Here is a 14,555-nt window from a genome sequence, read left to right as displayed (position 1 = left end):
TTCAGGCTAAAATACACAGGAAAAAAAATACATACTTCATTACATAGTTCATCAACTTACTTGAGCCAAACCTCTTAAATTCCCATAATTGTGTTCATTGATGCTTAAAGCAAGAGAAGGACTAAAAACTAGTACAGACCAAACAGAAGACAAGCAAAGGAGAGGATTCTCTATGCTTTCTTGTACATATATTATTGTGATATATATTATTGGTAATAGTACATCACTGAACTATTTCATGGAAAATGGAAATATTTCTGTTCACCTGTTCCAGCAAAATTAACAATTTGTATTTAAGGAAAATTATTTCCATTTCCATGTGTTTTTTTTTTTTAACATTTTTTTTTTAAGATTTTATTTATTTGTCAGAGAGAGCAAGAGTGAGCACAGGCAGATAGAATGGCAGGCAGAGGCAGAGGGAGAAGCAGGCTCCCTGCTGAGCAAGGAGCCCGATGTGGGACTCGATCCCAGGACGCTGGGATCATGACCTGAGCCGAAGGCAGCCGCCCAACCAACTGAGCCACCCAGGCGTCCCTTTCCATGTGTTCTTAAAAGCTTTATTATTACTGAAGATTTAAGATTAGCATCTTCTTGCACCTTTGTGAAAACAGGGACTAGAAATTTACCATCATTTAACTGGTTTGAATTAGAGGAAAAGATTTTGCAATGCCTGACTTAGGTAATAGAAAAACCTAAACCACTGAGAAATGCTGTTCCCCAACGAACAAGATTCACCTATTTGACAAGGATTATGGATGTAGAAAAGAAAACACTCCTATCTATACCCAGAGCACTTAATTTCAGGTAACTCTCCACTCTACCTTCTTCAAGGACACTGGTGCCGAGTATCCCCATGTCCTAACAGGTATTACCTAACAAATAAGCAGAAAGCATGCTCGGCATTGCAGTTACTTATTATGCTTCTGTCAATGAGGGAACGCCCTACAGAGTGCTGGGACACGCCACTCTTGCTGGTTATGCTTGCCACGCAAATTCCTTTAAAGACTTAGGCAGGTCGAAGTAGTTTAAATGCCATTGGCTGATGATCTATATTCTCTATGGGTCTAGGAGAATAGGGTGCAGCCTTTTACACTTGTCTAATGAAAAACCACATCTCCACAAATTAATGGCTGCTGGTTGCTCATAAAACTACTTGACTGTAAGTTATTTGAGGGCAGATTCTATGTCTGATTCACTTTTGTATTCTTCGTAGTGCCTTGCACCAGGGCAAGATTGCTCAATAGATGTTTAATTACACAAAGTAGGGGCATCAGAAGGCAATTTGGAGATAGTTTATATTTCTCTTCCCCTACACGTTCCAAAAAAAACCATCAAGGTATTTAACATAGAAATAATCAGGTTGAATTTCCTTAACACTTATTTTTATGGTGTTTTATTACATTTACTTTACATTCCATCTAAGGTTTACTACAGTATTTTTTAGGGGTTAAGCCCTTTAATCCAGCCTTGATTCCACATAATATACATTCAGTACATATTTTTGTCAAATAAATAAATAAGCCAATGAGCAAGAAAGAAAAATCAACCCAACGAGGTATTGTCAACTCCAAACTGATCATAATACAAAGACAAAAGAGGAAGTTTTTGAAAAGAAGCGAATTGTTATATTTCGACTGTGTCTCAAGTTCTTTCTCATGATGTAAAATACAGTTTTCAAATATGTCAGCTTTTGATGCTTAACAACCAGCAAGTGGCTATGGAAAACCACTTCCCAATTTCATATACAAGAGGTTTTTCTCATTGAAATTATTTATTACTTTCAAGACCATTTTATTATTTGCAAAGAGATGTAAACCTCAGTATCAAAGGAAAAAAAAGCCTAAAAATGAGTAGAATTAGAGAATCATTGAAAATAGCATACAATTTTGTGTCTTGTGGCTTTTTAAGTCTTTATGTGGATTGACTCTTCAAATAGAAATGAAGGAAGGACTCACTGAGGATGCACTTCAAGGGGATTATATCCACTCCTTTCTAAGAATTTTTAAATTACAAAGGACTTTAGTCTTATAAACTGCCAAAGAAACAGAGGCACAGAGGGACACACCCAGTAGGCAAGAGAGATGAGATACTTAGCCTAATAATGCCTGTATTCATTTGTAAGTGAATCTCCATCACAAGCCTCCACAGTACATATTTCCAACTCATCTAGGAATCCAAACTGCTTCCCTGATTGATAGAAAATAATCTTATCCTTACTCTACAGACAGAGTCTAGATCAATTGGACGATGTCCTTTAACTACCTCTCATAGTCTATTGATTTAAATCTCCATCCTTCCTCTCTTCCTTACCCTGTCTTCAGAGTCCGTCTTTCTACCTATTCCCTCCTGCTCTCTCTGTCATACTTCCACCAAGTACTTTCTTTCTGAACCTCTTTTTCCAAACAAAATCTCCTACTTCCTTCTTTCTTCACTTCAAAAATCCATGTCTCCCTCTCCCAGAATATTTCTTGGATGCCAGATCTCATTCTATCATTCCATCTTTGTTTCCTTTTACAATCGATTTTCCTGGAAAGGTGGCCATCTTTATGTCTTTTCCCCACCATTTTGTTCCCCAATCCCTTTTGGTCAGGAAGGACTTGTTCCATGGAACTGAAAGGATTCTGAAGGTCACAGGAAACCTTGAGATTCACTCTACTCAAATATTTTATGTCATCTGACACTTGTTCACATCTCATGCCTCTTTTAGTTCTCCCTTCCTTTGACATCTGTGATATTGCATTATCTTGTCTTCCCATTTCTTTGGCCACTTCTTTTCTCTTTTTCTTTATTGCTTGTTTCTGTCATTGTTCCCTAGTCTATTCATGTACCTATTGCCCTAGTTTCATGCTCAGCCACATGGCTGTTTCTTTGTTGTATTCCCTACTTTAGGGTCTTCAAATTCTCCCATGATTTAAACTGGTCTACCTGAGGTATCCCTCGAGTATGTGTATGAGGACTGAACTATTGTTCATCGTGTTGAGACATATTTCAAATTGCTAAGCACCTTCACCTCACCATTTCTGTAGCATCTCAAAGTCATTGTTTTCTAACCTGCTAAATTCTGCTTCTGCCTTGCTCCTCATCTCTTAGTTTGAAACTGCCATCACTTAAGATCCTTCCTTCTCTTGACTCCCATGTCCTACTTGTTCGCAAGTCCCATCAGTTTCAATTGTGTACAATCTCTCCCTTGATCTTCCCTGTCTGTTACCCCTGCCACTGCTTCTCTTCTTCTTCTCTGGTCTGTTTTGATGTGGAACACTCCACTACTCCTGGCCAATGAACCTGCCTCTTTCCACCACCTGTGGTGAGAGTGATCTTTTAGACCCACAATTTTATCATGCCTTTTCCATGATCAAGTAACTTTGATACTTTCCTACTGCACACAGGGATTTGGTATTAGAATTGGAAAGGTAACTGTATATAATTTGGTTTACCCCTGTCATTTTAAAAATGAGAAAACTAAGACTTGAGAACTTAGGAAGTACATTGAAAGCTTTCTGACTCTACCAAATACCCATTCTATCTCATTATTTTGCCTTTGAAAGTCCAAGAGTGACTTTGTTTATTCTAGACTCTAAGCAAATGACAATAAGGCTATGTCAACACAACATATTTTTAAGCAGACTTGGCAGTTTTTAAATTACTAATTCAATTGGGAGCCTGACACTATGGTGAAACTGACTTGGTCTTCTGCCTAAATTGCCTCTCATGGGAAAAAGAATGACCCAGCTTCATAAAGTTGGAAGGTTTATTAGTCATCTGGCATAGTTCTCCAAAACAAACAGTACGCTCTGACACTTCAGTGTGGAAAGGAAGTGCAAGACAGATAAGAGATGCCTACACAACTCTGTAGCTATGAAGAAATGGCTTCCAAATAGACAAAGAAGGTATCCCCAGATTCCCATTCCACACCCACAAATGAGAGAGAGGATAAACTGCTCATGAGTTCACAGGCAGCACGAAGAAACATCATCTTAATTCTGCACCCAAGAGGGACTCAACAACATTTTCAGTGACTCATCCAAACCATTTGCACCACCTACTTCTTTTCCCCCTAAAATCACTAATATTGTTGTTGTTGTTGTTATATATGAAAATTCCTAACTGTAAGACTAATATGAGATGAGATTAAAATCAGAATGTTTTGAGTTATCAAAGGTGTAATGTCAATTCTCTGTAGTATATTTTATTTAGTAATTTAGTTGGAATAGGCTATCTTGCATTTTATTGTAAAACCCATACCACAAACCCAAATTTAGGCTAAATTGTATTGGGTAATATTTAGCCATAAATTAGTATTCCAAACTCAATATCCTCATCTGTAAAATGTAAATAATGAAATTATAGTATTGACCACATGATTTGTGAAGACTGAATGCATGGATTTCTCTAAACACTTTGTCTAGTAATTAGTCATTATTCAGTGAATATTAACAGTGATAATAATAATCAACATTAAGTAGATATCATGAGTATATAATTCCTATAAAAAATCCTTATGCTACTCTTATTAATCAAAAAATTCATATTTTCCTGAATTATCAATTATAACAATTTTTGAAAAATATGTACTTGAAAACCAAAATTTTATTTTTAATTTAATGGTGAGATTGAAACTACAAAAAGTAACTCACTATATTTTGAAACTACTGTTACTAGTATTCTTAAAATACAAGATATAATTTCTTTTATCAGTGATAGAGATGCAGTCTAATTGTGATAATTTTCATAAGCTGGAATTCTGAAAAAAATTCAAAAAGAAGTTGAAAATTTAGGGAGAAATAAAAACTAAGGATTTACACCATCTTTAATGACTCTAAGTGCAAGTTAAAGCTTAGTAAGTGCAAATTAACCTTCACATCTAGACCTAACTTTTTATTTTTTTTATTTTCTTTTTTTTTAAAGATTTTATTTATTTATTGACAGAGATCACAAGTAGATGGAGAGGCAGGCAGAGAGAGAGAGAGAGGGAAGCAGGCTCCCTGCTGAGCAGAGAACCCAATACGGGACTCGATCCCAGGACCCTGAGATCATGACCTGAGCCGAAGGCAGCAGCTTAACCCACTGAGCCACCCAGGTGCCCCTAGACCTAATTTTTTAGATCGGTCTTTTACTCTGTCTTAAGTATACTGACATATTAACCTTAATATATAGATGTCTGTCTTTTTAGAAATGCTTTTGTGTTTTAGAGAAAAGTTATTTAAATTATCCTGATCTTCCACTACAAATCATATGTAAGGATTGAGGCCAAGTTGAAACAAGGCAAAGCTCTGCTTGAGTAGCTCATTTGTTGAGCAGAGAAATTGTTAGAAGAGACTAATAGAAGTTGCTTACCCGCTTGCTAATTTGTCCCTACATGCCTACAATGTCTTCTCCTTGCTATGGAACTATAGAAGGATGCATATATATATATATATATATATATATATATATGCATATATATATATATGGCTAACATAAAACATGAAGCAAGAACTCATTTTTACAGAGGAAATTACTTGCTTTTATTTTAGAACTTTCATTCTCATATTTCTTTTTTTTTTAACATTTTATTTATTTGATGAGGGAGGGTACAAGCAGGGGGAGTGGGAGAGGGAGAAGCAGGCTCCCCCACAGAGCAGGAAGCCCCAGGTGGGGCTTGATCCCAGGACTGTGGGATTGTTACCTGAGCCGAAGGCAGATGTTTAATGATGGAGCCACCCAAGTGCCCCTATTCTCATATTTCAAAGTAAATCTATCATCTTAAGATTTTCAAAAATACTAGAAAATCTTGCATTTAAAATTAGAATATGAAGGAGCAAATATTCTGAAACTTTTCAGATACACGTTTTTTCCTGTTTCCATCTATGGCTAGTCAGATCCTGAAACTAGAGTCAAAAGTTTAAGTATCATAACTTACTGTTGAATATCACTGAATAGTAGCAAAGTATCTCTAGCTCCATAGGCACAAGATTTACTAAGAAAGCCTAAATTTTCTATCCTCACTCCCCCTAGGTAAGGTGTCCTAGTTCATATCATAACAAGTATCTTCATAGGTGAAAAATGAAAAAGAAGTTAAAAAATAAAAGTAATTAAGAAGAAGGGCATAACTGAAAAGTAAAGACAAAAGGAAAGGAATCCACAGCATCATCATTAGACTTAAGAGAGAAGCCACGTCCATCTGCTATCCGGACTGATAAAATAATTCTAATGACTCACAAGATTTATTTGATTTTTTTAAATGATTGGATAACGTGAATTATAAAGCACTTAATAAAATTAACTTTGTGATCATTTTGTTTTTTATAGGTGGTGGTGGAAGTTAACAGTGAATTTCGAATCCAGGTAATACACAGCATATCTATCTTTTCCAAATTAAAAATGAGGAAAAATGGTTTGGGGGTAACAACACATTTTCCAAAGAAAATTTATCCTTATAAGTAAAAAAAATAATGTTATGCTAAAATTAATTATCAAATCACCAATTTTCCCAATTAAACATCTTCTCTTTCCAATATTACAATTATCCTCCCCTCCAAAACCTTCAGTGACATGTGAATTATGAATAAAAGTTAATAGATAACACTACTTTATCATGCCCATTCAAGGTAAGAGATTACAACACCAAAAATGGCACTGTCAAGTGGCATTCAATCAGGAGGCAAAAACGTGAATGGATCAAGTTCGCTGCAGCCTGTCGTGAAGGTGAAGACAATTCAAAAAGGAACCCTATTGCCAAAGTAAGTATCAACACCAAAGCATAAAATCAAAAATAAGAATGGATGGCATTAAATATCGAAAGAAACTGTCTCTTAAATATTTTATATATACAACTCACTGGGAAGTTCTGATACAAAACAGAAGTATAGTCACTCATATTATGAAAACTGAAGCTATTGAAAGGATAGATTAAGAAACTTGGGCACTGGGGTAAACAGTTAAACACTGATGCAACTCATTGGTAAAATAACTACACATGATCATAATTAGCTCAAATTCTAGGTAGAAAAATATAGTGATTTAAATAATGAATTTAACAGCCAGTTCACTCAGAGGGACTATTTTAATTTGTATTCTTTAGGCCTTGATCTATTAGAATTGAATTCTTACTTTTGGCTTTTATTTTTTATTTATTTTTTTTTAATTTAATTTTAAATTTAATTTTTTAAATTTAATTTTTTTCAGTGATCCAAGATTGTTTTTTTTAAAACAAGAATTCACAATGTACCCTGTTTCCTACTCTCTTTAACATACATTTCCCTTTGTCTTTCTTTGTACAAACACACACACACACACACATATAACATACAAATACATCCCCACACACAGATTACATATATAAATATATACACACATTCAGACAGATACACAGAGACTCCTGAGTTAGATTTGCTTAGAGTCCCTATATATTTCATTTTGAAGAAAGAATCCCAGCTTCTATAAATCACTTATTTGGGGCAATTTCCTTACTTTTCTGATAATACATCCTCCCCATTTTCAGAATTAAGGGCTTCAACACAGAGTCAGAGGACTCTGTAGTCATCTACATAAATCTACTTAAAATTTTCTTCTAAAACTTAACATTTTTTAAAAATCTTTGGGTCAGGGATCAAAATTATATAATGACAACACTGGTAAACTCCTTAAGAGTTTAGGCGAAGAGTTCCCTACTCTAACGCCAGTGCTAGCACTAGAGCAGGAAAATAATACAATCAATTGTAAATGTTGAATGAATGAATAAATGAATGAATGAATGAATGATGACGGCATAGTCTTGGATTTATTAAGGTGATTTTTTTTCTTATTTGGTTGAAATAGAAATTGAATTTCTTTTGTTAACTTGCTAGATATGGAATATGCTAGAGTTGTAACTAGAGAAATAACTATTTCCAGCATTTCCCAAAAGGTAACAGGTACTCACATTCGACAGTTCTTGAGAAAGGTAGTTGTTGTTAATCAAACCTAGCACTTTTTATTTGCTCTCTGTAATACTTTTACCTGCACTCTCTCTGCAGATTCACTCAGATTGTGCTGCAAACCAGCAAGTTACATACCGCATCTCCGGAGTAGGAATTGATCAGCCACCTTATGGAATCTTCGTTATTAATCAAAAAACTGGTGAAATTAATATTACATCCATAGTTGATCGAGAGGTCACCCCATTTTTCATTGTAAGTGGGCTCCACATCATTATATATGTTCAGGCTTACATTATTTTTGTAGTATCTTAAACTCAGATATTTGATTTGACTTCAGAAATCCCAATATTATTTTTGGTTGTCTCAACTCATGAGCATCTCATGACCCAACAGAAACAAAGAAATTAGGAGAAGTGCCCTGCTGAAACGTCTCAGCAAAAACGTGAGACTCTGGTCTGTCCCTAGTGGCAAGCTAGAATATCTGTTTGGAAGGGCAAGGACCTAACTCTTCATTCTTTTTCTTTAATTCAGCTGAGAATATTGGTTCTCATGTCAAGTGATGATTTTTGAGCTACTAAGGGAACCTCTTCAAATAAACATACTTTATTATAAAACCACATTGCTGCGGCTCACCTGAGCTCAGAATGTGCTTCGGGAATACTCTAATCCATCCTTAACTGAATCATACTTCTGTTCTTGACAGTAGCTGTGACAAAACTCCAAACATTCAACCTCCTTTCCACTTTAAGCCGCTGACCTGATGACCAGCTTCTTTAGAAATTCTGAGGCCTTCCATCACACACTCCCACAATTTTCTCTCCCCTCCTTCAGAAATGTTCTGCCTTAAATCCAAAAACAGGATTAATTTTCTGCTTTTTTCCACAACTTACCCCCAAGAGGGATCCATTATTCTATAATTACCTGCTTCTTCAAGAACCTTATTTGATCAATTTTATCATATCTTTTCTGCTTGCTCCTTGCCTGCTTCCATTTCTGTTTATCATCATGGTCGACACTTGTTAATACTTAGAATAAAAAGGACATACAGAAAACCTTCCTTGATCTTGTATGTTCTTCAATTAAAACCCCATCCATCCATATCCCCAAAGATGTTCAAATAGTAATTGGTGTTTGTGTTTTCAGTTATACTGCCTAAGCTACTTTAATTCCTTAGTCTTCTATTCCAAATCTATATTCCTGCCTTATCTCTGACAGTGTTTACCCACAAACTCTCGAGGTCAGCATGCCAACCTAGTAGCTTTTCTTGATTTTTTATATGAATATAGCACACAGGTAAAGTAGCATACATTACATACCTCATATATAAATGTACACCTCATATATAAATAATAACAACAACAACAATAAGAACACCGGCATAGTCTCCTACGTAGCTTGTGAAAACTACCTTTCTTTGAAGCCCCCGTGTGACTCTCATTTACCCTATCCTCAAAGCCAATAGCCCCTACTCCCAATTTCAAAGAATGTTTTTTCACTACTCTACTTCTTTCCTCACATAAATCCCTTTACTTGGAACATCTTTCCAAATACTAGTTCCACTTACTGAAATTCTCTTTCAAGATCTTTCTCAGTCATCCATCATCCTATGATGTCATAGTATTTCTATTCTTCTTTTAAATAACTTATCATGTTGCTTTTTCTCAAATGGTATTTTGAATTTGTGTTTGGCTCTCCATATTGATTTTAAATGCTGCTTATATCTACATTGTAGTAGAAAATAATATGTCTTACTTTTTTTGGTTACCCACAGTGCCTAGCATAGTGTCCAAACAAAGTAAGAACTTAAATATCTGTTGCACCAAATAATTATTCTTGTCTTCTGTCTTAGATCTATTGCCGGGCTCTGAATTCACTGGGTCAAGATTTAGAGAGGCCTCTTGAGCTCAGAGTCAGAGTTTTGGATATAAATGACAACCCTCCAGTATTTTCTATGTCTACTTTTGTAGGACAAATAGAAGAAAATTCTAATGCAAGTAAGTAATCCAACTTATTAAGTAAACAAGAATATACTGACTTCCAGATCACTCTTAGCCAAGCAAAGGGAGGCCAGACTAAGAAAGTACCACTTCATCATGAATGTAAGAGATTAAATATAGAAAAGCATCCAGAACAGAAAGTCATGAGAAGTCTCCATAATGGCTTTCCCTTCAACTGTGGTGGCAGCTCCAATCTGGCATACCCAAGGAGCAACTCCAAAGAAATGAGAAAGGTTTTCTCATGTAACTCACACACCAGCTCTTCTTTAGATTCCTAGGGAGAAATCCAAAAATACTTTGTACAGTGGTGGCAGGGGCACTGGGAGGAGATTTATCCTCCCAGCCTGGCTGCTCTGAAGGACAATCTCATCCACTTCTGTTCGTACTGACCTTTTTTTAAAATTATTCATCTTAGAGAGAAAGAAAAAGAGCACAAGAGTGAGAGTGGCAGTGGGGGGAGAGGTCAAAGGAGAGAATTTTCAAGGAGACTCCCCACTGAGCGTAGAGTCTTCCACGTGGCTAGATCCCATGACCCATGAGGTCCTGACCTGACCCAAAATCAAGAGCCAGACCCTCAACTGACTGAGACACCCAGGTGCCCCCCACCTTTTTTTTTTTTTTTAGCCTACTTTAAAGTCACTAGTAGAAATCACTTCCAGGTGATCTATTTTGTGATCATAATCTTCAAGAGCTTTTGTTAACAGTAAATAAACACTAAATAAGCATTATCTTCCCTTTTATATATGATGAAATAAATACAGGTCTTGGTTGTTTTTTACTCAAATTACCAATTTTATGTATTTGTAATGTACTATAAACTTAATCCTGTTTGGCTCACCATGCATGTTGAAAACTGACTATCTCAAGTGGAGTTAGTTGAGAGGTACCAGAAAACCTAGAAACTAGACAGAGCATTTACCTGTAAGATATTGGTGATTAAAGGTGTCATGTCCTCCTTATGGATTACTGTAAATGGCAACATTTCAACTGCTAAATATTCAGTCACTTGAGAAAAATTAACTGCCTAACACACTAGTGAAGATTGTCCTAAATATATTAAAAATAGCAGAGATAATTTCTCATTTGAATTTAAAACTTCAACTTACCATAGTTACTCTTAACCTTTGAGTGGTAAAATTTCTTATAAATTCCAAAAATCCTTCCATCTCACTTTTATTCATTAAAACACTATCCTATACTTGGAATGAGTATCCAATCTAAAATATCATTTTAAAAATGTTTGTTGTAAAAATTTACACAATATGGAAAGTAAAAATGGAATAGAAATCCATTCTTTGTTTTCCCTAGTATAATTCTTAAGAGGCAAGAACCATCATTAGTTACTTACGTATGTTTTATGATTATATAAACATACTTTTGGAAACAAATAGGAAGATATTTTACATACAAATCATAATGTACATCTTTATTTAAATGTATTTTTAACATTTTTCCATATTAAATGAAATGTCTTCATTTCTTTTAATAACTGCATTAGATTTTACTGTATGAATGTGCCATAATTAATTGCCTACTGAAAATATTTTTAAAAGAATGCTGAAGTGAATTACACAAACACACACAAAGACTGAGAGAGAAAATAAAAGGCAGAAGGGAGATACTCTGCTGCATTTGTGTTTACAGACAGGACAATTGTGCTTGAAACAGACTCAGTGTAGAGATTTCCAGGTTTTTTTTTGTTTTGTTTTGTTTTTTAAGATTTTATTTATTTATTTGACAGAGAGAGACCACAAGTAGACAGAGAGGCAGGCAGAGAGAGAGAGAGGGAAGCAGGCTCCCCTCTGAGCAGAGAGCCCGATGCAGGACTCGATCCCAGGACCCTGAGATCATGACCTGAGCCGAAGGCAGCGGCTTAACCCACTGAGCCACCCAGGCGCCCGAGATTTCCAGTTTTATTTCCTTCATCAAAATGGCTTATAAAATTCCCAGAAAAGATAAGGGATAAGACAAAATATGTAGTTAAACAAGCATCTCTTTCAACCTAATAGTTTACCTAGCACTTTTTTTTTTTTTTTTTGGTGTGCTAACGGTCCCTTGTGATGATATTCTGGGAGGGAGGTTTGCGTAGTGACTTAATTTTCAAGAACACACTGTGATACCAACTGGAAGCTGTTTGTCCATGAAGCGAATTATAATTGGGCATTTACCCATGTCCTCTGCCATCCCTAAATGAGGTTTGAGAGTTGTTTTTCTTAACATTTTCATTTGGCAGTGATTATTTTCACAGCAAAATAGACTAATGTGATCATGAGACGTATCTCAACTTCTAATGAGTAGGTTATAACATGCAAAACAGAACAATAATGTACATTTATTGAGTGTACATTAGCCAATCAGAACTTTCTATGAGTTTCTCTCATTAAACTGTTCAACTCTCTCATGAACTCAGTGAGGGCAGTGCTATTATCATGCCCATATACAGATGTGGAAACTGAAGCCAAAATCATAGAGCTAGAAAGTTCTATAGTTGGGAAAGAGTTGGTCTAGCTTTAAAATCATTTTATTTCACCACAGCAGCCTTTAAAAAAAAAAAAAGGATTATACTAGAATAAGGAAAGAAAAGGCAGAGTTAAAACATTTCTTTGTTTTCTAACTACCAGTAATGTGTAAGTTCCTGAAAAAATGTAATGTTTTTGTCAAAGCAAAGGTATAGAAAGGAGCTAAGCTAATGATATGTTGAAGAAGAGGAAAGGAAAAATGGTAGCACATACACTATATAGACCAACCAACCCTAACACCTTATTAGAAAAACAATAAACTATACTATAACGAAAATGCAAACTATCCACTTGCAACCATTTTCCTTGATTTCTAGATACGCTGGTGATGATACTCAATGCTACTGATGCAGACGAACCAAATAATTTGAACTCAAAAATAGCCTTCAAGATCATAAGACAGGAACCTTCTGATTCACCAATGTTTATTATTAACAGAAACACTGGAGAAATTCGAACAATGAATAATTTTCTAGACAGAGAGGTAATTTTTTTTTTCTTTGAATGGTTTGTTAGTTTCAAAGGAAGTTATGCTAAAAGCAAGAGTACCTAAGAAAGAAAGAAAAAGAAAACAATATGTTATGATTATATAACCTTTTCATGTAATGGTAATGACATAAGAAATAATCTTCAAAATGAAAAAAAAAGGGGATTACTCAAATACATTTTAAACTGTCATTTTTCATTCAATCAATTCAAACTTAATATCTGCCTCAATTTAAGAAAACTATATTCTGAGAATACACAATATACATAAGGCAAAGGTAGAAGCTCTATTTAAAAAAAAATGTGTGATCTACATTGAAATAGATTTAAGAAACGAATTGTTATTGTCAGCCATCTTGGCAAGTCACAATGCATGAACATGGTAAAAGCTCCAAGAATTCTTACAAACTAAGAAATTTGTTTCTCTTTCTTTAACCCAGAATATCCTACACTCATTTGACAACAGAACTCTTCTTTTTCCTTCCTCTCTCTTAACCTACTGATAGTCCCCCTTGATTACTTTGGGAAATGTAACACAGAATCAGAATGATGGATAGCAACTGAGTAACATCTAGACCAATCTTTTCATTTATAAATGAGAAAATAATTAGAGATTGTTAGCAAGTTAGAATCAGCATGGTTTCTATTAATAACATATGGTCCCATTATTCAATATAAAAGTATCAACTTTTTCATCATTTAAAGTATTGATAGGATTTACCTGATCTGTAAGTATTTTAGGGATATAAATGAAGAAGTGTTACTTTTGAATTTGTACTTAATTAAATTTTATTTTAATGATTATAGTTATTTTGAAATGACAATCCCCCTGTTAATGACTCCTAGGTTTAGAATAAATCAGATGATTTTCATTCTTTAATGATCCAAATCCTATCAGTTCCTAAATTATCTATATCTCCTTTTTCACTTGTGTGAAAATAACCATCAGAAGAAATTGACTATTAACTTTTTCTTGCTCAAACTTCCCTAAAGATCCCAATGGGAGTCCTTTAATGTCTAAAGAGTTTTGGTGGTGAAGAACTTTAAAAACCAAAGGAATAAAATTACTAGCAAGCCACCAAAGCAGATATTTTCAACCTGGAGTTCATGGAGAGACCTCAAGATGTCTCTTACTATGAATCCTCTAAAGTTATATCCACATTTTTGAATGACGAGTGCATGCATGTGTCTGGGAAAGGCTTCATTGCTTTTGCCAGTTCTACAAATTTAAGCATCATTGAGTAGAATCAAGAAGATAGATTATCAATAAGTCCATTGTTCCAGCCCACCACCCACTGACGCCCAGAACTGTAAACCATTTGTTACATTCTTTGTTTTTCTTGCACATTTTAGGGCTGATTATTGACAGTATGGAAATTTCATGTCATAAATTCTTGGTAAACCTTAATCTCTCTCCTCCTAAGCATTTTGGTCCACTTTACCCTTTATAAACTTTTTCAACCCCTGGACATATAATAAGGCATGAGACCTTCAAACGTGTTCTTTCTTTTAAATGATGCTAGGTAAGCACTGCTGGAAATAGAGGTGGCAACAGTTATACTGATTCATGTGAGATCTGTGGATTTTCAATAGTCTGTGTTACCCGTATCTTGATCATAGATTTAAGTAAATGTTGAGCCAACATTTTAAAAGAA

General features: G+C 35.0%; 1 protein-coding gene and 1 long non-coding RNA gene across 2 annotated transcripts in view; one reads left to right on the top strand and one right to left on the bottom strand.

Moving 5' to 3' along the window:
- Nucleotides 1-14,555, bottom strand: part of LOC125082157 (uncharacterized) — a 238,107-nt gene that overhangs the window by 74,978 nt on the left and 148,574 nt on the right. The gene's annotated exons all lie outside the window — the stretch shown is intronic.
- DSG1 (desmoglein 1) overlaps nucleotides 1-14,555 on the top strand; it is a 34,953-nt gene that overhangs the window by 3,956 nt on the left and 16,442 nt on the right. Inside the window, exons 2-6 of the mRNA XM_047697446.1 lie at nucleotides 6,289-6,324; nucleotides 6,588-6,719; nucleotides 7,995-8,150; nucleotides 9,748-9,892; nucleotides 12,732-12,898. Coding sequence (XP_047553402.1) covers nucleotides 6,289-6,324; nucleotides 6,588-6,719; nucleotides 7,995-8,150; nucleotides 9,748-9,892; nucleotides 12,732-12,898 — 636 coding nt within the window. The remainder of the gene's footprint in view (nucleotides 1-6,288; nucleotides 6,325-6,587; nucleotides 6,720-7,994; nucleotides 8,151-9,747; nucleotides 9,893-12,731; nucleotides 12,899-14,555) is intronic.

Source organism: Lutra lutra, chromosome 12 (assembly GCF_902655055.1).
Source record: "Lutra lutra chromosome 12, mLutLut1.2, whole genome shotgun sequence".
NCBI lineage: Eukaryota > Metazoa > Chordata > Mammalia > Carnivora > Mustelidae > Lutra > Lutra lutra.
The sequence above is the reverse complement of the archived record's forward strand: the minus strand, read 5'-3'. Positions and strand labels throughout refer to the sequence as shown.